The 23,154-nt window shown below is 38.6% G+C and overlaps 2 protein-coding genes across 2 annotated transcripts; one reads left to right on the plus strand and one right to left on the minus strand.

Moving 5' to 3' along the window:
* Positions 1–1,757: 1,757 nt before the first annotated feature.
* On the minus strand, positions 1,758–12,046 carry LOC139715465 (required for excision 1-B domain-containing protein-like). Its single transcript, XM_071627037.1, has 5 exons — positions 11,987–12,046; positions 11,529–11,542; positions 6,948–7,152; positions 4,652–4,740; positions 1,758–2,289 (listed from the first exon to the last, which is right to left on the minus strand). Exons 1-5 carry the CDS (start codon positions 12,044–12,046, stop codon positions 2,220–2,222), a joined length of 438 nt encoding a protein of 145 aa, XP_071483138.1. The 3' UTR covers positions 1,758–2,219.
* On the plus strand, positions 10,536–18,245 carry LOC139715497 (phosphatidylinositol-glycan biosynthesis class W protein-like). Its single transcript, XM_071627068.1, has 8 exons — positions 10,536–10,648; positions 12,321–12,502; positions 13,503–13,901; positions 14,472–14,631; positions 15,216–15,466; positions 16,224–16,365; positions 17,104–17,200; positions 18,037–18,245. Exons 2-8 carry the CDS (start codon positions 12,330–12,332, stop codon positions 18,243–18,245), a joined length of 1,431 nt encoding a protein of 476 aa, XP_071483169.1. The 5' UTR covers positions 10,536–10,648; positions 12,321–12,329.
* The last annotated feature ends 4,909 nt before the right edge of the window (positions 18,246–23,154 follow it).

Consider the following 23,154-nt stretch of genomic DNA (forward strand, 5'->3'; position numbering starts at 1 on the left):
TTTTGGACATGTCGGAAGCTGCGTTGCCATGGTAACGGCATATTAATGGTGGAAGATCAAGGAAAGATCTTGTGGATTGAACTACTTCCTCAGTTTTTGACAAAAGCTTATGAAATGTGGCACACACAATAGTCTTGGTGGGAAGATGTGCAAGACATATTTTTCAGATGTGTCGGAAGCTGCGTTGCCATGGTAACGGCATTTAAATGGCAGAAGATCAAGGAAAGATCATTCCTTGGGTAAGACTGTCGTCACGGGGCGGGGGTATTAATCACCTTAAGTGATATTTCTAGTTGTCCATGGTTTAAACCATGGTTTCATTTGTACCACCTTCCTGAATTCGGGCCCAAAAGTGCCACGTTCGGACGCCCAACTCAGTGGCCGGCATGCCAAACTTGCATACATGTACACGCTTCAGCTTACATGCAAAAACCCACCCACATCAGTCAGTAAGTCGCCCAAATACCACAGTACAATAAATAATTCAAGGTTTAATTTTTGACTGCATTCCTCAAACAGCTTGTGTAGTGATGACACTGACACAAGTCAATCTGCCTACCGGTATTTGAAAACATGAAACTGCAGTTTGTCCTGACACACACACACACACACACATACACAAAGCACAAGCAACTGCACTGTAATCAAGCATTTGTTGAAAATAGCCCTATAAGCTAGTTCGGAGTTAGCTCATGGGCGCATTGGTACGAATGACCCTTCTCTTTTCTCAGTCGGTTAGGGGCACTTAACTCGTTTTAGAGCGACATAATGCATAAGCTTTACATAACAATTTATGGGATTCACAATCCTGTTCAAACAAAGAATAGAGTTGCGTAGACCAGATGAGCAGAACGATCCGTCAATTTACACTTGGGAAAGCATCCATTTCATTATTTTGCATTGAATGTATTGACAATCTCTTATCTATTGATATTGCCAAATACCACTTTTGCTGTCCGGTGGATGTGCTGGCAAGCAGCATTTATAAGTATCTCATGAATAATCATTACATTACAGATGCTTATCCCAGTGAATTTAAAAACCATTATGCCTGTTGGTCCGAATGACCTTGTTTCTGCTCATGCGCAAAGTGGAACTACGAACTGGCTTATTGGAACATTACAATATGTAGGTATGATGTACAACAATAAAATTTGCATTGCATGACACCTTGTTTGCCACAAGATTTGACTTGGCCGACACGAGCAGTACCATACATACACTGACACATCTATGCATGTAGAATTGTGGCTTACATGTGACATTTATAAGTCAAATTTTCTCAAAAGTTGAAGTGATTTCTTCAGTCTGAATAGATTTAGCTTAGGTGAGGTTGACTGTATTACCCTTAACATATATCAGTCGCGAGTCGTTGGAATGTGCACTCTTCATTAAAAAAGAAAATAAATAAATTAAAAAAATGATTTATTAAAAAACACAATGGACAGAACTCCGAAGGAAGAGGTTCGTGACATGTTCTACAAAGATCCACATTTCTCTGTTACCACTGAAGCAAATTGGATGGGGTTTTCTGTAAGATGTGGGTAATAAGTTATACAAGCGTAATTTCATACCTTGATATTGTATTTTGATTGATTCACAATTTTCAAAGTGTTCATTGCAGAGGGTCCCATTCTGTTTGTGTTTTGTTTTTTGAGGGGGGGGGGCATTCGGTATGACCACAAATGAATCCACTCTTCAACACCTCTGAATGGAGAGGAGAGAATTATTGGTCCACACTTTCAATGCCAAAGTTGATACCATACACACCTTTCTACAGTGTATCTGGGGTAAAATCTCACAAATTCCACGTGCTCTCTTCTGTAAACCTTTGTTCGGTAGGAACGGGGCAATCCATGATCACAGATGATGAGACTCATCACAGACTATTAAAGGCAATGGTCTGAGCCAATCTATAACAGCTACACTTTGCTGTCATCCTACCATGAGGGAGACATTTTAACCTGTTGAGGGTGGTTTGATTTTGCTACAACATGCATTTCCCATAGACACCTGCCGGAGTATACTCCGAACTCGTCCTCATCGGGTTAATACCCTGGAACTGTCCTCACTTGTTGAACTCTTCAATTGTGTAATCGTCGTGCCTCTAGTATTCAGAGTAGACTTTTGCTTTAGTAGCATGCTACTCTCTTGAGAACAAGTTTGGGCATTTTGAGGCAGCATTGTGCCACAGGAATATGACAGGTTTGATTTGTCCATCATAATCCCTCTCCTTCATATCTCAAGTCCTCCAGAGCATCCGTGATTTGCTCCATCATTCCTGTCAACCTGTTGGAGCAAAAATATGGGTAGGGTGAGGGGGGGGGGGGGAATAAAGACTGCAGTTATACACTGTACATGTACTTACAGTTAATAGCACAGGCTGCAATGCTGCTAATCACACATAATCATTGAAAAAAAAAAAGATGATCTTTTTTTGTGAGCATTGTTGATGCCATTTGAAACTCATGAAGGAGCTTGAACATTTCACATTCTTTGTATTACAACAGTTTAATAGATTAAAAACAAAAACAAAATTTGTCATTACTGACAAATTAAGGTGATCCGATTTTTTTTTAAATCAATGATTTGAGTCCCGATCGCACTAGGCACGACCATACAGGTTTCATCTGTGTTTAGAGACATTGGTCGTGTGATGTTTGGATTCTCATTTAGAAAAGGAAGTCATATCTGCCATCTTTGGTACCAAATTCTGTATACACTAGATAACGAAGATACAGCAACCAATACTTATGGCCTTTGACCCACCTTTACACTCCCAAGATGGCATGTGAGGAAAAAGTGGTTATTTTGTAAAATGATTCTTGCGACATCGTCAATACGTGTGCACAATATGGGAAAGAAATGACATATATTCACCAAGATACAGGATGAAACATTTATGACCTTTGACCCTAATTTACATACCCAAGATGGCGTCTGATCAAGTAGTTGTTATTTTATGAAATAATGTACGTGACATGAACTAAACATGTGCAAAATTTGAGGGTGATAGAGTATGTTTTTCTTGAGTTATTGCAAAGAAAGCTGCAGAAAGAAAGAAATATCTCAATGCATCGAAGATAAGCTTTCATTTCAACCAAAATTTTTGACGTGATCCCGACATCGTATGGAAAAAAAAAAGGGCTTCTTACGATAGCGTAAAGTCTCAGCTACAACATATTAAAATCTGGGAGAAATTCACCGAAGCATAAGTAAGCTTGTGCTCGATAAAGATAGTCATGTCAATTTTCGTTTCCAGAAAAACTGCACTCCCATACAGATAACACGTAAACTGGTCAAATTTGACAAGGTTACTTTCAATCCATTTTTACGAGGTGATGCCATCATCCAATTTTAGTACATTAATGAAAGAACATTCAATAAGCTACAACATACTGAAATTTGGGTGAAAATTGCAAAGGATAAGTGAGATACGCTCGAGTGAACTTGAAATTTGATGACGTCATTTTGAAAGTTTACTGTTTTTACTTTATTAAGAAATTTCATATCTTTCAATCATTTTGCCAGCATCGCCAACCCATGAAATGACATGTACAAGGTGTACAACTCATCAGCTTTCAAAATATGTAAAGAAAATGGGGGGGGGGGGGGGGGGGGGGTTCACCGTCCATCCTGACGAGTAAAATTGGATTTAAAATTGGCAGTTTTTTGGCAATGTTGCACTGTATATCGCCGTTGACGCAAGAGCGGAATTTCAACTTTGACGGGCCCGTATGACGTCATAATGAGTCGGATTGACTTGAAACTTGGTAGAAATATTCCTTGACATTTCAGACATCCGATCAAAGTGAAAAAATGGGAAATTTCTATTGCATGTGAGCTGTGCGTGCGTATATGCGCGCGCGCGCGCGTACGTGTCCGTCCAATTTTTTCAATTTTTGAAAAAATGCTTCAAATGGTCTGAAACATGTGCAAAGAAAGTTTGAGCTCGATCGGAGCACACAGATATTTCAACGCGCACGTACGCGCACGTTTTAAGGGTAAAGATGAATTTTGAGAATATGAGTATAATGCACTTGACTTGAAATATATGTGACGTAAATATGACTGAAAAATTCCATTCTATTAATGAGATATGAATGAAAATGTGTTTTCATATAATGACGTCATAGTGACGTCACGGTCAACTGATCACAATGATTTCACTAGATCTGTCGTCTTTGGGACACCATACATACATGATAAAAGTTTGACATTGATAGGCAATGCACTTTCTGAGCTAACCTCTGCACAACTTTTGAGGAGAAATAAAGAAAGAAACAAAGAAAGAAGAAAGAATCCGTACAGATACAGAAGGTGATCCGAGAGGATACTCGGATCACCTAACAAAAAACTTCAGTAAGAAGCTTCCATTTATACTTGCAACCACCTAGTGAATCTGAAATACCAGTACTGATTGTCTGGGAACACCGATGAGCATATCCTTCACAAGTAAAGACTGAAATGTAAACGTAAAAGCAATTAAATCATCTGACTGCGATGTATATACACCCAAATGAAATTAAACATTGCATTACACATGTGTTGCTGATGAAAGATATTTGGCATTAAAGCATATGGTCTTTTACTCAACTACAATCTGATGCAGACTTTCGTGGCAAAAAGAAGCCCAAAAAGCTTTACTCACTTAGCCTTGAGCTCAGAAATTTCTCTGGAATGCTCCTCATTCCCTGGTTCATCTTGAAGTCGCTGTTTGGCCAACTGCAACACAGCTGTCTGTGGGAAGAAGTGATGATGAAAGAATGGGTTTACAAATCTAGGGCTTTCTCTTACGACTTCTCCTTTGCTTTTGTTATTTTATAATTGTTTTTGTTCTTTAAATTTTCTCTTATTTTTGTGTTTGTGCATATACAGAAGAAGTGTCATACCAGCCCAAGTGATAGAGGTAATTTGCAATTACTGTGTAATATGACAGACGAAACAGACTGGTATCTCATCATTTCCCTTCTCAGATTGGTATAGGCTTACCAGAAATGAATGATACAAAATAACACAGCTGGAAGAGAATTGTCTCTTCAGTGACATGACAGCACAAGAAAACATTTCATCTCGACAAAAAGATTGTGCTTTATTTGTTTGTGCACACACACACACACACACACACACACACACACACACACACACACAAGTTGTCATACCAGTGTCACAACAGCCCAATCTGAGCCCCACTACTTGCAACTCAACACTGAATGATTACATAGAATACTACTGTAATGAATCAAATTTATTCTACGAATTGCAAGTCTTGAACAAAAAAACAAAACAAAACAAAACAACAACAACAGCAAACAACTTATTTATGGCTACATGATAACTTAATTTACAGAGAGAAACACCTTGTTCTTCTGTTAAAGGTCCTGTTTACCTTTGGGAGCAGTGATTTAAGAAATGTTCAAGTTATCACTTTTGATGCATATGTGTAGGTCAGTTTATCACAAAACATCCTACCAGATAATTTTTTTTTGCAATAAAGCCTTAAAGGGAACCCAAACCCAAAGAGCAATGTGGATCAAGTGAAAACAGCAACATTAATAGAACACATCAGTGGAAGTTTGAGGAAAATCCAACTATCGATGCAAAAGTTATGAATTTTTTATAAAGTTTTGATGTTGGAACCGCTGGATGAGGAGACTACTAAAGGTTATGACGTATGTGTGGACAACAATGTAAAGAAAATATAAAGGAAAATTCCACAAAAATTTACTTTTCTAGCATAATGAAAGAGCAAATGACTAACCGCTTTCAGAAAGCAGGGGGAATAATTGCTACCCTTAACATACCAGTATGTCAGTATCAAGTTGATGAAATATGTAATTTTCATGGAAAATGAATTTTTGTGGAATTCCCTTTATATTTTCTTTATATTGTTGTCCACTCATACGTCATAACCTCTAGTAGTCTCCTCATCCAGCGGTTCCTACACCAAAACTTTAAAAATTCATAACTTTTGCATCGATTGTTCGATTTTCCTCAAACTTCCATTGATGTGTTCTACTATTAAATGTTGCTGCTTTCACTCAATCCATATTGCTCTTTGGGTTTGGGTTCCCTTTAAAGGACAAGTTCACCTTCATAGACATGTGGGTTGAGTGAATGCAGCAATATTAGTAGAACACACCAGTGAGAGTTTGAGCAAAATCGGACAATCCGTTCAAAAGTTATGAATTTTTGAAGTTTTTGCTCAGTCACGGCTGAATGAAAAGACTACTATAGCTTGTGATGTCACACGAGTACAACGACATAAAGAAAGAATAAAGAAAATTCAACATATTTCCATTTTTCTCGCATAACAAAAGAACACTCGACTTCTCTCTTGCAGAAGGCAGGGGGAATAATATTACCTTCAACATACATCAGTAGCAAGTCGAAGAAATGTGCACTTTATTCAAAAAGTAAAGTGTTGTGAAATTCTCTTTTTATTTTCTTTATATAGTTGTATTCATGTGACATCATACACTGTAGTAGTCTTCTCTTCCAGCAGTGACTGCGCAGATACTTAAAATATTCGTAACTTTTGAACGGATTGTCCAATTTTCCTCAAACTTTCACTGATGTGTTCTACTAATATTGCTGCATTCTCTCAATCCTTATGTATATAAAGGTGGACTTGTCCTTTGAATAAAAGGACATATCACTATTTTTCTCATTAAACCATTACTATTATTCACATTTTGTATATTTGACAATACTCAACATCAATTATACTGGTTCAAATTTTTACACTGGTTGTTTCTATCTCTAACTCACATTTTAGAACTATTTTGAAGCACTAATGATAGGTTTTTGTTTCATCTGCAAATGGTAAATTATGCCTTTAAAATTAACTATATATCTCTTCCAGTTAATCTCTGTCTTATCTATATATCTCTCACACATTTGACTCTCGAGAAACATTTCTGAAATTATATTTTTTTGCTTCATACCTTTTCCAATTTATCTCTCTCTGCTTCCTGTACTTTCTTCAAGCAGTCAGCGATATCCCCCTTCTGATACTTCTCTCTGAAGAGATCCTCAATCTCGATGATTCGCTTGGAGATGCGGTTGAATTCTTCAGTGCAGTTGTGAACAACCTGACGGTACGCTTGAAAGTCATAGTCTGGGGATGTCTGGAGATAGGTCTTGTGCCCTCTGCCAGGAAAACATAATTACCCAGCTTCAATAAAAAAAAAAACACCTTTGTTTCCCCAATGGCTACCAGTACACATTAAAGACATCACATAATACATAACTGAAGCCATTAACGGCAAGTTCCCACATGCTGCACTTTCTTGGCAGTAATTGATAAAGAGCTGAGTTTTGCTTTTCATTTGAAACCATCATACAATATTCCAACCTCCAGCTACGAGATGAAACTTAAAAGATAAAATAAGTTCTTTTTTTTCCCAGTAGTTTATAACTTGAAATCTGCAATTAAGATAAGCTTGGCTGATAAGCAGTGATACTCACAATATTTTTCTTGTTGTGACACAGAGATAACTTTTATTCTCTCTTCCTGAAGGACGTAAAACTCATGAAGTAACATTTTGGGATCTTCATCCTTCTGGGAAAAAAAAGAGAGTAAATGATGTGTAGGCCTGTGAACTGCAAATTTGATAATGCACATCATATTATCAGTTGGTGCTCCAGCATTGAAAAAAACAACAACTTGAATAGAAGCAGTTTTCACCCACAAACTTCCCAAACTTTGCTCAAAATAACTGATTACACAGTGATTGTGAGTCAGATAAAACCGTATGGTGCCCCTATCATATCACACCAATGCCACAACCATCCTGCAAATACAATTTGTAAGATATTATAAGAATCTGTCCTATTCATCGGAAATTTTTTATTTTAATGTATAGTATTCATTTATGTAGTATTCAATCTTAATTACGCTGATTAACTTTTGTTTTTTTTGTTTTTGTTTTGTTCACATGATTGAACCTGGGGTCAAATACTGCTATGCACTGGATTGTATGCCTAGCTATGAAGGGTAGAGCTCCAATAATAGGCTCTTGTCAAGAAAAATGGTGAAAAAGGCTGGCATATGCATGAACCATTACAAGTCACACATCATATCTTTTATTTTGATAACAAATGCAAATAAGACTAAGCACTACACTTGATACAGTTGTATCTGCCAACAGTCAGACATGCATGGTTCTAAGCTATAGGTAAGTGGTATGATGAAATTTCTTCTGGTAAGTCTATTAGCTTTGAAAAAAGAAGAAGACATTTTTAGATCAATCTATCATTTGTATTCTTCCTCTAGCAAAGCCTAATAAAAGAGCACCTTCACTAGGCACTTAATATCCATAACATCAATATAGGTCTATTGATAAAGTTTTAGACCTTGATCTATCAGTAATCTGTTGTCATTCACACTTCTGCGTTACTAGTTGTGACAAGTAGAGACCTGTACATCAGATGTAATTGTTTTCAAAATCCTATATAACCCTGGCTATTTTTAAATTGAAGGGGGGGGGGGGGGGGGGGGGTTACTTGGCTCCCCTAAGATCTTAGCTGTGGATTGTGCGATCGTGGTGAAAATCGGCACGCACATTGCCCATTGCGTCATCTCCAACTCCAAGAGTGCATAACTTTTCCCAAAAATGGCCATTTTTTCTACATTAATTTTATAGGACCTATGCTAATTTAATATGCTATCAAATTTATGCACAGCCCTCCCCCCCCCCCCAATATTTTTGTGCATAAGATTTTAATCTCTATGTTCTAAGTCCTGAAATAAAGCTTGAATGAAATGCGCTAAATTCTGTCTAAACCTAAATTCTTTTTTGTAGTGTATAAACGAATTTACATGAAAAAAAATTGCATCATCAAAATGAATTTATGATCTATTGTTTTATATTTCTTATGCAGACACGCTTATTCATTTTTACACATAAAAGTCACTGAAAACTTTTTTTTTTTTTTTTAAAAGACATTGGTCACGAAAATGTGCTAACACTAGTTAGTTCAAAGCAAGAGCAACATTTGATTTAGTACCGTAGCAGGCTCTCTCCTCAAGCTAACCTTGGGGCACTCCTTCACACAGTTATACAGTACTCTCCGCATAATCGGGTAGGCTCGGGCAGAGGGTTTCTTACCCGATTTCTAAACGCGGAGTACCCAATGAACAGAAGAACACTTCTCATTCACAATTGACACACACAATGTGTATGTACATGAATTGTACACTGCACCAAACACCTACACTGTATGCTTAACACGCGTGCTTGCACGGCATATGATACATACCTTACACTTGCTCAGTAAAGAACAATAATTTACATTCTTTTTATGGACAAATATGTCTTCAGAAAACTTTGTCGTTTGACTATAGACTCCTCGGTAACACGCAGGCGTTTTCCGAAATAAACATGTCTCTTTGCGTGCCTAGCCACGTAGAATGTCGGGTATTACTTTTCGAGAAGTGATTGGGGAAAAGTAAGATTATGGAGCTGGTGCATGGCCTGATTTTCGTTGCAATCTTCTTGTATTGTGAATGTTGTTGCGGAGCAAGGGAGGAGTGCAAGTGTGTTCAACTCCTGTCTGTCTATGCAATTGCGAGTGCCACCTACATATTGTACATGTGTAATGTTCGTTTACGTGTGGCAAGTTGGTAGTGGTACATGTGTTTTCATGTTTAATCACTCCCCAATTGATCGGTCTTCTTTGCAAATTAAGCAGAGAAAGCGATTAGCCAATAAAAATTTGACATTCATAATTTCTTGAAGGGTTATATCTGCGATAAAATGTGGGAAGAAATTAGATAAGAAGAAAATTATTTACCCATTTATGCGGAGAGGCAACCCGATTATCAGGTAATTTTAATGTGCATTGGAACCAATTATGACATTACTACCCAATTAAACAAGTAAATTTTAAAGGGTGTACATCTCAAGTTAAATCAATGCCAAAATGTGCACAAGATCATGAGATGTGAATTTCAGCCCCCAAACATTTGTTTTAAAATCATCACAAAAATTCGGGGGGGGGGGGGGGGGGAGGTATGTAGCCCCTCCACTCCCCCCCCCCCCCCCCCCCCCGCCCTCATCCCCGCGCACTTCCTGGCTACATTGAACACGTTTATTCAGTATCAGCCCAGGAGCACTAACTACTAAGTTGCTGGTCTTTTTTTACAATTACCAAGAACTGCTGCCACTAATCACTAGATCTATACACTACACATATTTGAACGTATGGGATTACGGAAATTTAGACAAATGGCAGCAACTAACTAACGTTCATTACATATCATTACAATGTGACGCTCACCATTTTTTCAAAATAATTCAGCTTACAGCCTTGTCCACTGGTACAGTTTCTGGAGCTTTTCCAGAATTATTTCTTCTTCATGAGCAAAAACAAGCTCACGCCCGCGGTCCTAAGCAGTGCAGTGGTGACTGGTGATGGTGGGAGCACGAGAACATTGCGCAATACGTAGAACTCAACATCAACATCTGCCCCCCGCCGCGCCGGGGGTTAGCATCACGCATGCATCGCTCGTTGTATTTATTGATCGGGCACGGGAAGCATGGCCACTGAGGCGGAGTGCTGGGGAGTGAAGGTTACAATACTGGGTTGTAGTACATCGCAAGCTAGAGCTAACTAGCCTAGCGGCAACGGCGTGGTGTGGCGGGTAGGTAAGCTTCTCTTCGGTCTCGAGTCCTATTCCCACTGCAGACTTTCTCATTTAATTGCTTGCAACGAATTGTACCTCCATGATCAGACTTTGCCTTTGTTGTTTTCAGCTACCAGTGCAATGCTGCGGCCCGATTTCTTCCACCTTTCGACGCAAGCCTTCGACGTCTAGCTAGTTGGCTGCTACTACTTTACAGTACGGTAACTTTTATTTACTGGCATTGCCATTGGCTAGTGTCGATTGCCGCCATCGCATAAGGCAAGAAAATTTACTTAACAGTGTAACTGTTAGACTCTTGTTTACTCTCCTTGATCTTGCTGGTTAGAACGGTCTATGATGCCAAACATTAGAGGAAGTGTGCTGCGTGGGGTCGTGTGCGAGGGGATCGAATAAATGCAAGGCTTCAGCCTTCATACTGCTTGCTCAGGCTCGATCACTGTCTGTAAAAAGAAGAACCTCAACATAAAGTCAAAGTAAAGTTGTCATCCGGACTGAAAGTTGTCTAGCCCCAGCCCCAGCACAGGCATAAAAGAAAAGACAGTGTATTTTAAGGCCCCAAGCGTGGTACCTCCATGCCCCGCGCCAAGTCACTTGAGAACTCTCCTAACCCTTTTGCAACTGAAGATTCCTTAATGACCTATTGTTCCCTGCATGTACAGCAATATTTGTACTCTCATTTTGTCTTATGACAACTTTCCAAATTATGTAAAATAGCTCACTGCATGTTATTTGTGTCTATAAGTTATGTTTTATTTGAAAGCATATTGAGACTTTTATTACCAAGAGAACAGAGCTACCAAGTCTCATGCATTCTGCGTGAGACTCAAGCATTTAGGGTCTGTGTCACGATCTCACGCATGGCACCCGTTTTTCTCACACATCTGGTGAAGTCTGCAATTTGGGCCAAAAATAAGGAGCATAGCTCAAAGGATTAAAGTGATAGTTGCAATTGAAGGTATATTTCCTTTTTGTCTTTCAAAATTAGTAAATAATAGTCACTTAAGTATGCACCACATCGCATCATTAAGAGCTAATAATTTAAAAAAGCTCCCTACCATGGGAGGGGGACACCCCCCTCGTTCGCATGCGCATGCGCGCGAGCGCCGAGACGCCGAGTCATAAAAATCTCACTCATGAAAGTTTTTTGAACTTGGCATCTCTGAGAGAATGGGGTGTGTCACAGAAGTAATTCTGACATAATGTTGACGTTTGACCTCTTTTAAATTAAGTACAAGTAATTGTATATTTTATATGAAAACAATTAATAAAAATGATGAAGTATAAAAATATAAAAAAGTGGAGGGCAGCTTGTCTAAAATACTCCCTAGAATTCACCCATTCCAGGGAGTGGAACTTGTCCAATGCAATGGAGCAGATCTGGTTCTGGTATCGCATGTGTGGTATCATGGAAATGATATTGTGAGATTTTAGCTCTTTCACCACCGTGGCATGCAGAGATTCAGTTGTAAAGTGATGGTGGTGGTGATGATGCTAATAATGATAATCAGCAGCATTTATGATAATCATGATTGTTATTGTATGGCTGCCATCATTATGATTGTTAACATCAATATTGTATGTTCATCATCATCATCAAGTAATACTCAAATTACACTTATGCACAAGTGCTCAGTATTTTGTTTGATTTTATTCACATCTGCTGCAACAGCTTTAGAAAATGGCGGGAAATTCTGCTGCAATGGAGCTGTCCAAGGAGATGTTTTACAGCAACCTGAATGGGACCACGAAGTCCGAGGTCTCTCTCATGTTGACCGTCAGTCCATCATCTGTCCTGCTGCGGTCATCAGTTCACCTTGTACTGGTAGCCTTCAGCATCCATGAAGGGCTGCTGTGAGTTGCAAGAAGAAAATGAATGCAGTGCTGGTACTTTTTTTTTTTTTTGCTCTGAATAACAGTGTCAAATGTTTGATGAGACAATAGTGGCAGACATCACTTGTCCTGCTAAACTTGCAAGGTACTTGGAAACTTAAAATCTTGAAGTTGTATAATTTCCTCTAACAGTTTGTTTGATAAGCCAGACTGTGATCATTGATCAGCGATGGCGAGTATGTGTGACTTCTACAGTGGGTGCCAACATTTCTATACCGTATGTACAACAGTATACTGTGAGCATGCAGATAAGATATTGAGACTCTTTTTATTGACTACAGTGTAAGTAGACCCTATACTGATGACTGCATCTTCCTATTTGCTGGTAAAGCTGCCCTTTCTATGTCTTTCTAGTCTATGAGGTGACAGGAATAGAGGGTAGGTGATTCCAGACACATGTCACTCATGATAAGAATGAAAACTAACAGTGAGCGTGGGTGCATTAACATGATACTCTGAAGGAGTTGTGGATAATTTTTTTTTCTCCAGCATGAAATCAATGTGGTAATGCCCAGCAAGGTGAGTGCATGGTGTCCCTGGTTGCCCTTAGAAACAAACGGTTAACAATTGTAAAAGTGCAAGAAAGTATAGATAACACAAACTTAAGAGTACTCCAGAATATCACTGACTTCCCTTATTTTATTATTAATCATTTTTGTGTTTGCCTCAGTGTGATAATAGGACAACTTTTGGTTTGGTCTCAAGGTATTTGCTGAAATAGCCATCAAATTACAACTTGACAAAAATGCATGGTTGTTTTGTCAAGTTTGTCGATTTTGTCTTTTAAAACATACAATATAGATAATAATTGAATAATGATTGTGCAAGTATAGTTCATGATGATCATTATTTGATGACCTATGTGTTTACATGCAGCACTCCCAGTAATCTACAGGACAGTGATTGTGCTTGTTTCATGCTAAAAAGCCATTATCTCTTTCTCCTATCCCCTTAAACATAGAATCCAGTTTCTACTTGACTTTCTGATCCTCACTCTTCCGCTGTGCCTGTCGGCCACACTCCTCAGTGACTCAGCTCTTCAGATTGTTCTCACAGAGATTGTCCTCTCCGTATCCTTGATACTACTTGCCTGCCAGTCCAAATGCTTCAAGCGCAAAACTGTATCCGTGCAGAGCATCCTGGAAACGCCTATGTGTGGACGATTGCCATTTATCACAAACTTTAGAGTGCTGTTTAACGTTGGAGTTGCAGTCGGTATCCTTGCAGTGGACTTTGTTGTGTTCCCGAGGCGCTTTGCAAAGACGGAAACGTTCGGCACAGGAATTATGGATGGCGGAGTGGGTGCCTATGTCCTGATGAATGCAATAGTCTCACCAGAAGCCAGAGGAAAATATGATAGGTGTGGCAAAGAGATGTTCTTTAAAATACACTGATGTTGAGGAAATGTATCTTTAAATATGGAGAGCAGACTCTACATTTGGAAGGCTTTTAAATTGTTCAGCAAGACAGCAAATTGTGGCAAATTTGTGGATTAGTGGTAGCCTTATGTCACCTTGCCCACTGTTGGGTAAAAGATAGTGGACACAGAATTGAATAAAATAAATGTCAAATTTAAATCTTGAAGAGCCAGTGGTATGCAGAATATAGTTAAGTGTATGACTATTTTGTTTTCATTCAGTCGTGAGGTATCAAATCAACCAAGTTAAGCAGATGATGAATAGCATTATGATAAAATAGAAATACAGTTCTAGTTCATACCAAACAATAATCCTTGAGTCAAAACCTCAAAGTTTAGACTTCAAATTCCAGAGAGCAAGCAGATGACAAGTCTCCATGGAAACAAATGCTGATGCTGAAATGTTTCTTTCATCATGAGAATTTTCTCTTTACAGTGGGAAAAAAGAGGGAAGTTTTTGTTATCAATGCAATGAGAATATCATAGTCAAGCTGTACTTATTTCTTGCCCTAGGTCTGGACTGAAATCTGTGATGAAATCAGTGAAATCTTCGGTTCCTCTCCTCATCCTTGGATTTGGCAGGCTGGCATCGCTTAAAGGGATAGACTACCATGAGAACGTCTCTGAATATGGGGTCCATTGGAACTTTTTCTTCACCTTAGCTGCAACAAAGGTAAATTGCACGACCTCGTGTATGATTCCTCTGAAATTGTTGTGTTTAAAAGAATTGAAAGCTTTCTCACATCTGTTGAAGGATTATGCCAAAATAATATCTTTTAATGCAAGGAATTCTTCACTGCAGTTTGTCCATTATTGCAAGATGTGAAAAGACATTAATAGTGATGAAAGACAATGACAATAAAGATTAGCTAGAGAGACATAGGGCCTACAAAGAAACTGAAATCTGATTATTGTTGAATATTACCAGGCTATCAGTTATGCAATGTTTTGGGGGACATTCAGCAACAGTATGGTACTTTTTTTTTTTCAGATGATATTTAAATACTACATATTATTCTGACCATGGTGAATAAAAGTATAATGAAAGTACAGACTCCATATCTCATCATTTTTTTAAACATATTAGAGCCCTTGCCATAAAATGCATTGTAATTTTTTTCTTGATTTTAAAAAAAAACTTGTAGAGAAAAAAAGAATATTTGTTGTGGCTGGTTGGTTGTTGCAAAGTTGCTGACATGAAAGATGCTCTGTGTAATTACCATGGTTGTAAAATCATGTCCATGAAATGGTTACCAGGTGCTGTGCACCCTGCTACTGGCCGTCCTGCCGCCCACGTGGAGCGGCCTGATCTCCCTGTCACTGGCCCTTCTCTACCAGCACCTGCTAACGGGATGCGGTCTCCAGGAGGTGGTCCTCCATGGCACCGACTTGAAAGACTCGCGGGCGGGGTTCTTCAATGCCAACAGGGAGGGGCTGGCCTCCTGCCTGGGCTACGTCGCCATCTACTTTGCAGGCGTCAAGCTCGGACAATATCTGATGCAGCCAAGGTATCTTTGCATTAAAGTTACATCGAAGCTATGAAAACTCACTTTGTGTCAAAGAATGTGCTACAGATTAGAGAGGGTAAATAAAACAAAACCATACTCTGTACTGACTAAATTTGAGGTTAAAGAAAAGAGTATGGAATATGTCTCCATTTCACAATTACTGCATCGCTGATGTCAATATTGTTATTTGAGTTGTGCGCAAAATGAACCAAATATGATTTTCCTTGAATTTTTGAATGGAATTGACTCCTTTTGTTGTAGGTGATGCATAATGATTATGATATCCCTGTTTTGTTACATTTATGAATAAAGTGTCTTGATTAGTAGAGAAAAAAAAGTGAATTTGCAATGAGTTGTAGTTTGCAAGTTAAACAACAGAGGAGTATTATACAATTGACACAAAGACAACTACTGTACGTGTATTTCATGGCACACACCGAAACTCATAATAGATTACTTTCTTATACCCCATTAATATAGTCTTCCAAAATGCGGCACAACTTCTAGAGGTTGTGCTGTATTAACTTCAGATGATAGGGACTCTAAACAGTCATGGCACAAGGCATGAGTCTGCAGTGAGTCTGGCATGAATGTCATGCGAGACAGTCCAGCATGAGTCTGGCACAACCTCCAGAAGTTGTGCCATGTTCACCGCAGACGATGAGACTCAAAACAGTCCCCTGCATGAACACAGCGCACACGTGATAAATCTGGTAAGGCCCCTCCTTTGACATTTTTATTTTCTTTGTTTTATCAGGAGCTGTGTCAAGAACTGGTTGAAGGCGTTCCTCATCCTCATTTTAGCCGATGCCTTAGTGTGGCTTGTTCTGTTGTGGGTTGAGGAACACGTCAGTGCCACCAGCAGGAGATTGGCAAACATGCCTTACATCATCTGGAACGTAAGCAGACTGTAAAACCAGATATTTTTGCATGCATTTTAATGTCATAAATTTCACAGAAGCCAAGATTCATGAAATTGAAATTCATGCAAAAGTTCTTGTCTACACTGTCATGCATTGGATGCCAGTGGCAATTCGCAAAAATTTCATGCCGCGAAAAAGGCTGTCGGCTCCAATTCACATAAATTTCATGCAGCGAATATTTCTTGATTTGCAATAAGTGGTGAGGTGCAGTGTACTCTAGACTTATCCCCTCACCCATCAACTTTAATTCAAACACTCCTCACATCTCAGAGTTATTGCTGAAAGGCACAATAGAAGAGTTAGTGATGGTTCTGTTTAAGTAATTCGTAGGATGCAAACTAATGTCAGCTTAATCAGTAGCAATTGTAAAAAAAAAAAAATCATGGGCATACATACTCGGACAGAATTCTCTTTTTTTGGTTGTCTTTCTTTCTATACTGCTGAGAGTTCCCGTGCATTTATTCATTTATCTTTTTTTTATTTTCATTTTGCATTAATCAATTGAATCTTTATGTAGATGAATTTGGTATGTTCATCCAAAAATGAAATGTAGGCATTCTAATACACATGTATCTTGTGGTTACTTAGCAAGCATAACTGAATTAACTTGTTACAGCATACAACCTTTGGCATTGAAGTCCCATCCATTCCATTGTAGAATGATTTCGAGTTAAGATTTACATCTCTATGGTTGTGTTTGATTCTATTTTTCAGATCGCCTCTGGTATTTATGCTCTATGCTGCTTTTTGTTGATTGACATCATATTCAAAGTGATAAACCATCATATACATCAGGATAACAAAAAAGAAGGTATGATGTGAATGTGTAGTAAATTAACGAGTAGACCTTTAGCACTGACTTGATGTTGCTTCAGGTATTAAATACTTTATATATAATTTAACTTTGCTAGCACTAATAAGATATGTATTTAAAGTTCTATAAATAAAAAATGTACATAACAAATTCCTTTTCTAGAATGACTGAAACTACAGACATCATAAAGTGTATTGTTTTCTGTATCTTGCAAGTGACATTTCTCCACGCTAGGATATTTCATTGCTCACATATCAAGGTTTTGTCAAGTCAATTTTGTTGTAGAGGTTGATTTTCATTTTAAGTATGTATGATTTCACATTGCAAAATGATATATATTGTATATACACATGATTTTCATATTTGTAGTAGCTTAGCTATATCATGCATGAATGTCGCTTATGCCGTTTTTAAAGTCATTGAAATACACACGAATATTTGATCAATGTGCCTTTTGTTAATTTCTGCGGTGAATTTTCAAAGAGGTTGGTTATCATCTCACATACCTTTGGTTCCTTTCAATCTTGGGCACTTCAGAACATTTAGATTGATAAATTACAAAACACCAATCAATTCCTGCACTTGCCAGTAGGTCCATCTGCCTCATAGAAAAAGAATTGAAACCCATTGTGTGTGCATAACTTGATAGAAAAATCTCCATGTGTATGAAGATGCTTTGATTTTACATTGAATGACCCATGAGGGAGTTTATAGTGAATATCAGCTGCTGGAAATCTTGATGACCCTTGCTCAAATGAAACACTATGGAAGTTAAGCATGATGTTGGAGATAATTCTCTTTCTCTTGTCTTTTTGATACAGACCAACCAGGAGGGACTTCTCTGTTGGTGTCTGCCGTTGGTAGAAATCAGCTGCTGTACTTCCTGCTGGCCAATCTGATGACGGGTCTCGTAAACATTTCGATAGACACCATACGCCAACCTAATCTTGTGGCTTTTTTTATCATTTGTGTATACATGTTGTCACTAAATGTCATTATGGTGTTTTTACATGTAAAGAATGTAAATACAAAGTTCTGGTAGGGAAAGAGGCTTCAACAAGTTGTGTCTTACAGTGGCAACATGTACTTCAAATGTGCTGTTTGGAGCAAGAGTTCTCATGTGTAAGAACCAAAATATGTGCATAATGTGCAGTGTGGAATTTATGCACCTTGTCACATCTGGGTGTAATCCATGTACATATAATGTCTGCAATGGTTTATGCATTGAATGACTGCATGTTGACCTTTTTTCACTCTGGAGTTCATGATGGCTGGAGGTGTTGGAAGCATAATAGAGGTGCATTAAAGAAATTGTTATACAACAAAGTTGGCTGAAAAGAGTGCATCTGGGTGCGGGCACCCAATGCTGCAGAGGTTTCAAAATCTGGTGTGGTAATATTTAAAGGCCTTGTAGTTGAATATGGGTTTCCAGTATTCTTTCATATTGATTGAGTTGTTGTTTTTATTGTCGTTGATCTCTTCAAGTTATTAAAGGAGCTTTTAACAAGCCTTGAGAAACTCTTAACGGTCTTCCTAAGGATTAGCTATCTCAGCAAGGTATGAAGGCAAGGAGAAATAGGTATGTTTAATTTGTATAATTTGATGTACTTGTCGAAAAGGAATATTTAAACAAGGACTCTTGTCTGTAAAATATCTACATTTGTTATCATTATGTATAAATTATGCAAGAACATCCATATTCATTCAATGTCTGGTATTAAGAATAGCAAGATCACCGTCGTGGCATACTGGTGCTGGCACCATGATAATCTATTGACGCTGGTAGGTGATCAATATCGGTTCAGCTTTATATGCACACAAACATACTGTTAAAAGCTCAAAGAGGAGGTAGTGTTACCCAACAGCACACCCTTCAGTTCTTTTTTTTTTCAAACCAAACATTGATATGGCTGCATCACTGCTAAACATTTTGGATGTTGGAGAATCAATAGTCATTCCTATCCTTCCATCTTTTAAGGTAACACATCCACATACCAGCTTGTAAGTTATTTGAAACCTCTTCTACTAAAATGCACTATAGTAGAGTGGCCATTCCTTTTCCACTACTGGTTTGTGGATTTTCTATCCTAACAAAATACATTTTGTCACCTGGTAGGGCTTCTACCAATACGAGTAACTTCAAGTAAACAAGTAAAGCAAGTGAGGCCCTGTAGGGATGATTGTATCTATTAAACCTCCACTGCAGGACACATTTATCAATTTCAGCTTGCCCTATTTCGGCCTGCCCTTTCTAGTATGTATGTCTTTACTTTCACGATGGGTTTTATTGGATTAGTTATGATAAAATTTGAAATAAAGCCACAGTTTGAATTGTATTTCTTTTCCCATTTGGGGCCATACACCTTAGATGCAGCACCCTGCCCTGAATGATTGCTACACTGTACATGTAATGATTTAACAGAGGATAAACACAATGTACGTCTATTGCCAATAAAGCATTTTGACTTAACCAATGTTTTTATTTCGTTATTGCCCTGCACGCAGCGCATGAGACCCATCAGGGCCAGGCCCAGAGAAGTTTGGTAGGTTTTGGAAGGATTTTGCAAGCATGTCTAGTTTCATTAGGCAAACTTCTACCTCTACATTTAATGTGCATCTATGTTTGTTGTGTGGAAATTATTGTAATCATCCTCGCTTAAGTCGACCTCGCACAAGTCGAGAAAATGTCGTGGTCGAAGGAAAAAAAAAATACCAATATGATACTAGTACCTGGTGGATGAAAAAAGGCTGATTTTATTATGAAAGTTGAAATTCACCGAAGTCAAATGATTTTCTCTTGTCCCTTTGGATTCGACTTGAGTAACGTTGACTGTATTCTTTTGGTTGAGGAAGAGATCAATAATGTTTTTACACACATTTTACATTTACATTTCCATCACACACACCTACACGCAGGAATAAGTTGTAAAAAGTTTCTTCCTTTTCATCATGAAGTTCAACAGAATGCAACCACTTCTGATACAATGTCCATCCGTGCCATGGATAGCAAAGCAAACGAGATCAGGGCAAGCAATGCTGTGTAAACAAGAGAAGAAACAGTACTGTACACGATTGTCAATTCCTACAAAAGTGTACACCAAAGCCCGTCTCTGTGACTTGATAGTAGCAGTAAAATCATCACGTTCATGTAAAGACGCATTTTTTTGGTCTTCTCCATTCATCAAAGATTAAATGTGTAAGACGATTGTGTGTGTGTGTGTGTGTGTGTGTGTGTGTGTGTGTGTGTTGGGGGGGGGGGGATTATTTGTGAGTGTTGCATATAGCTAGATACGCGTGAATTCGTCGAAGTACAATGCGTCTTAGATAATCCCCGTTGACATCCTCCATAACGGAAGGAACGCTGGGACAGCTTTTTGTGCCAGAGACTATCGTGTGTGGAATGGTATATTGAAAGCAACTTTTCAGAAGAGGAACAATGATATCAAGGTCTCTGTCGAGGCAGGGAGGTGTCCCTGGTCGAAGGGTAAAAAGGGCACTATCTCTTGTTTCCTACCGACAAGTCCGTTCGAGACCTCTTCTTTCCCCTCGAGTAAAAGGAAGTGTTCATGTGCAAACCATCAAAGCATTCTAACGTTTCCGAACGCGGTCAGTAGGCCTACTATATTTTCCAATGAGTTAATGGCGCCTCTCTTAACCCTATTCTAACTGGGCTATTTGAGACCAAGTTTTTACGGGGGGTGGGGGGGGGGGGGGGGGGGTTCAATTTGACCCCCCCCCCCCCCCCCCCCCCTCTTCAGATCTCGGCCGCCGATCGCGTGATCGCCGCAAAATTTTGCCTGAAGATAGAGCCGGATGTCAACTACAAGATTACATGGTCATACAAAAGAAAAATATTGGCTTTCTATTTTCAGTAAATTAATTATGCAAATTTACAACATGAAATCATATTTTCATCTATAATTCCATTAAAATGACTGAAGGATCCCAAAATTTTTGTGTCAGAGTTCCTCAAGACACAGCAAACAATTTTCTTGTAAAAAAATAGCGAAATCAAAATTTATTTCTTTTGACTTTTATTGTTATATATTCCTTGTTTTTTCGACCTTTTGTTTTCTATTGTTTTTTTACCAAAATTTGTTGCAGGCACTTTTTCAAGCTTATCTATATTAGAATTGATTGATTTCAATGGTTTAAAGTTGAAATAATCTAATTCATATCAATTTAACAAAAAAACAAAACAAAAAAACACCACAATTTTCATTGGATTTGCACACGATATCATGAATTTGAGCCGTTTTGGGGTTGACATGCATATGCAAAACGTTACGTAACTTCAGAACAGTGTACCTGGACGTCACAAATTTGGTCTCAAAATATGCGGGAGACTTCAATGAAAAAGGTCATGAAACGACGCGGCAAAATCTTTGCGCGTTGCGGAATCGTGGCACGAAATGTCGGGGGGGGGGGGGTCAGTTTGACCCCTCCCCCCAGTTGGAGTAGGGTTAACTTGCCAAATTTCCAAAAGAGGCAGCCAGTGACCATCCGTGTCTTGTACAGTACTTCATTTGCTACAATACTTAACGTACTTTTCAAATTTGCTTGCAGAAAATAATATAAAATTAATGCTTTCTTCCCCTGTATTGCGCTTTTCTATTCTTACAAACAATGACCAGTGAGGCATACATGTACGTGTACAGGTCTATGTAGGCAATTTGTAAACTCTTAAATGTCTACTTACACGAAGAATCTCATGACAAATGATATAAGTTACAAAAAAAAAAAGGGGGGATCGGAACTTATTACTTTCGTCAACTCATTGCAAGGTTTACTACGAATGAAGCAGAGATGGGGTCAATCCAGTACATACTGCGAATTGGCACTGCCTACATACGACTGAGCTATCACTCCTTGGCCATTTCAGACACAGAACAAAAAGAAACAAGCACACACACATGCACGAAGTGCGTAGATATATCCGTATCAGAATGCAAAATACTGGCGAGTGGAATAATTATACGTCACAATGTCAATACTGCATTGGTATGAGGTCACAAAGAGAGACCCGGCCTAATAAAATAATACGCATTAGCGTTTGCGGTCAACGCACTTTCATCTTGCGCGCATGAGGAAGTTAAAGAGCGTTGATAACGCCTCCCGCGCGCGCGTCGTCACGACAGTTTGCTACATTTATGCCTACTTGTGAGAAATAAAGAAAAAGAAAAGTCATTATGACGTCACAATGTGATTGTTGTGGAACTATTGTGACGTTCTGAGAGCAAACACAAAACAAGGAAAGAAAAGAAGAAATGTGACGTCAGTTTGCGTGTACAAGGGCAGTCTCTCTCGTCATACCCCCACCCCCCCACCCCGGCTTGGAAAATGTTTGCTACACTCCACTGTAGACACGATGGGCTGGAGCTGTAAGGAACTGGAATTCCCTGTCGTCAGAAATTGTTTCAGCGCCATCTGTGGGATCATTTCGAAACCGTCTAACGGTTGATCACAGTGGCTAGTATTTTCGTCAATTTTTCTATGTGCTTGTAAATATCTGTAAATAAATTGTATTATAATGTAAATAGCACCAGTCTGCAAGAATCTTCAGTCTATTGAAGGAGGCAGACTTAATCAGAAGAAGAAGAAGAAGAAGAAGAGCTCTTTCTCCTTCGCCATGTGTGCCTGGTTCAAAATGACGCAGTTACATTCTCGTTATTTGAGGTGTGAAGATGGTGGCAGAGGATCAATGGTTTGTCCATGTAATACAGTATACAATAGGATATAGGGAGATGGAAAGAGAGAGGGGGATTTGAAGCAAAATAATCTTTTATTTTTTTGAACTGCGTAAAAAAAAAGTATCGTAAATGCAAATTACACTGTACTTCAGTGATAGGCGAGAACTCGTTCAAATATAATTTTTGTATATACATGTATTCTATTAGGCTGTCGTCGTGATCAAGCAATTGCTCAGGATGGTGGCCTGTCTTTCCCCATCC

The sequence above is a fragment of the Diadema antillarum genome, unplaced genomic scaffold (genome assembly GCF_040938485.1).
Source record: "Diadema antillarum isolate AM-2024a unplaced genomic scaffold, OU_Dant_1.0 scf00000049, whole genome shotgun sequence".
Classification (NCBI taxonomy): Eukaryota; Metazoa; Echinodermata; class Echinoidea; order Diadematoida; family Diadematidae; genus Diadema; species Diadema antillarum.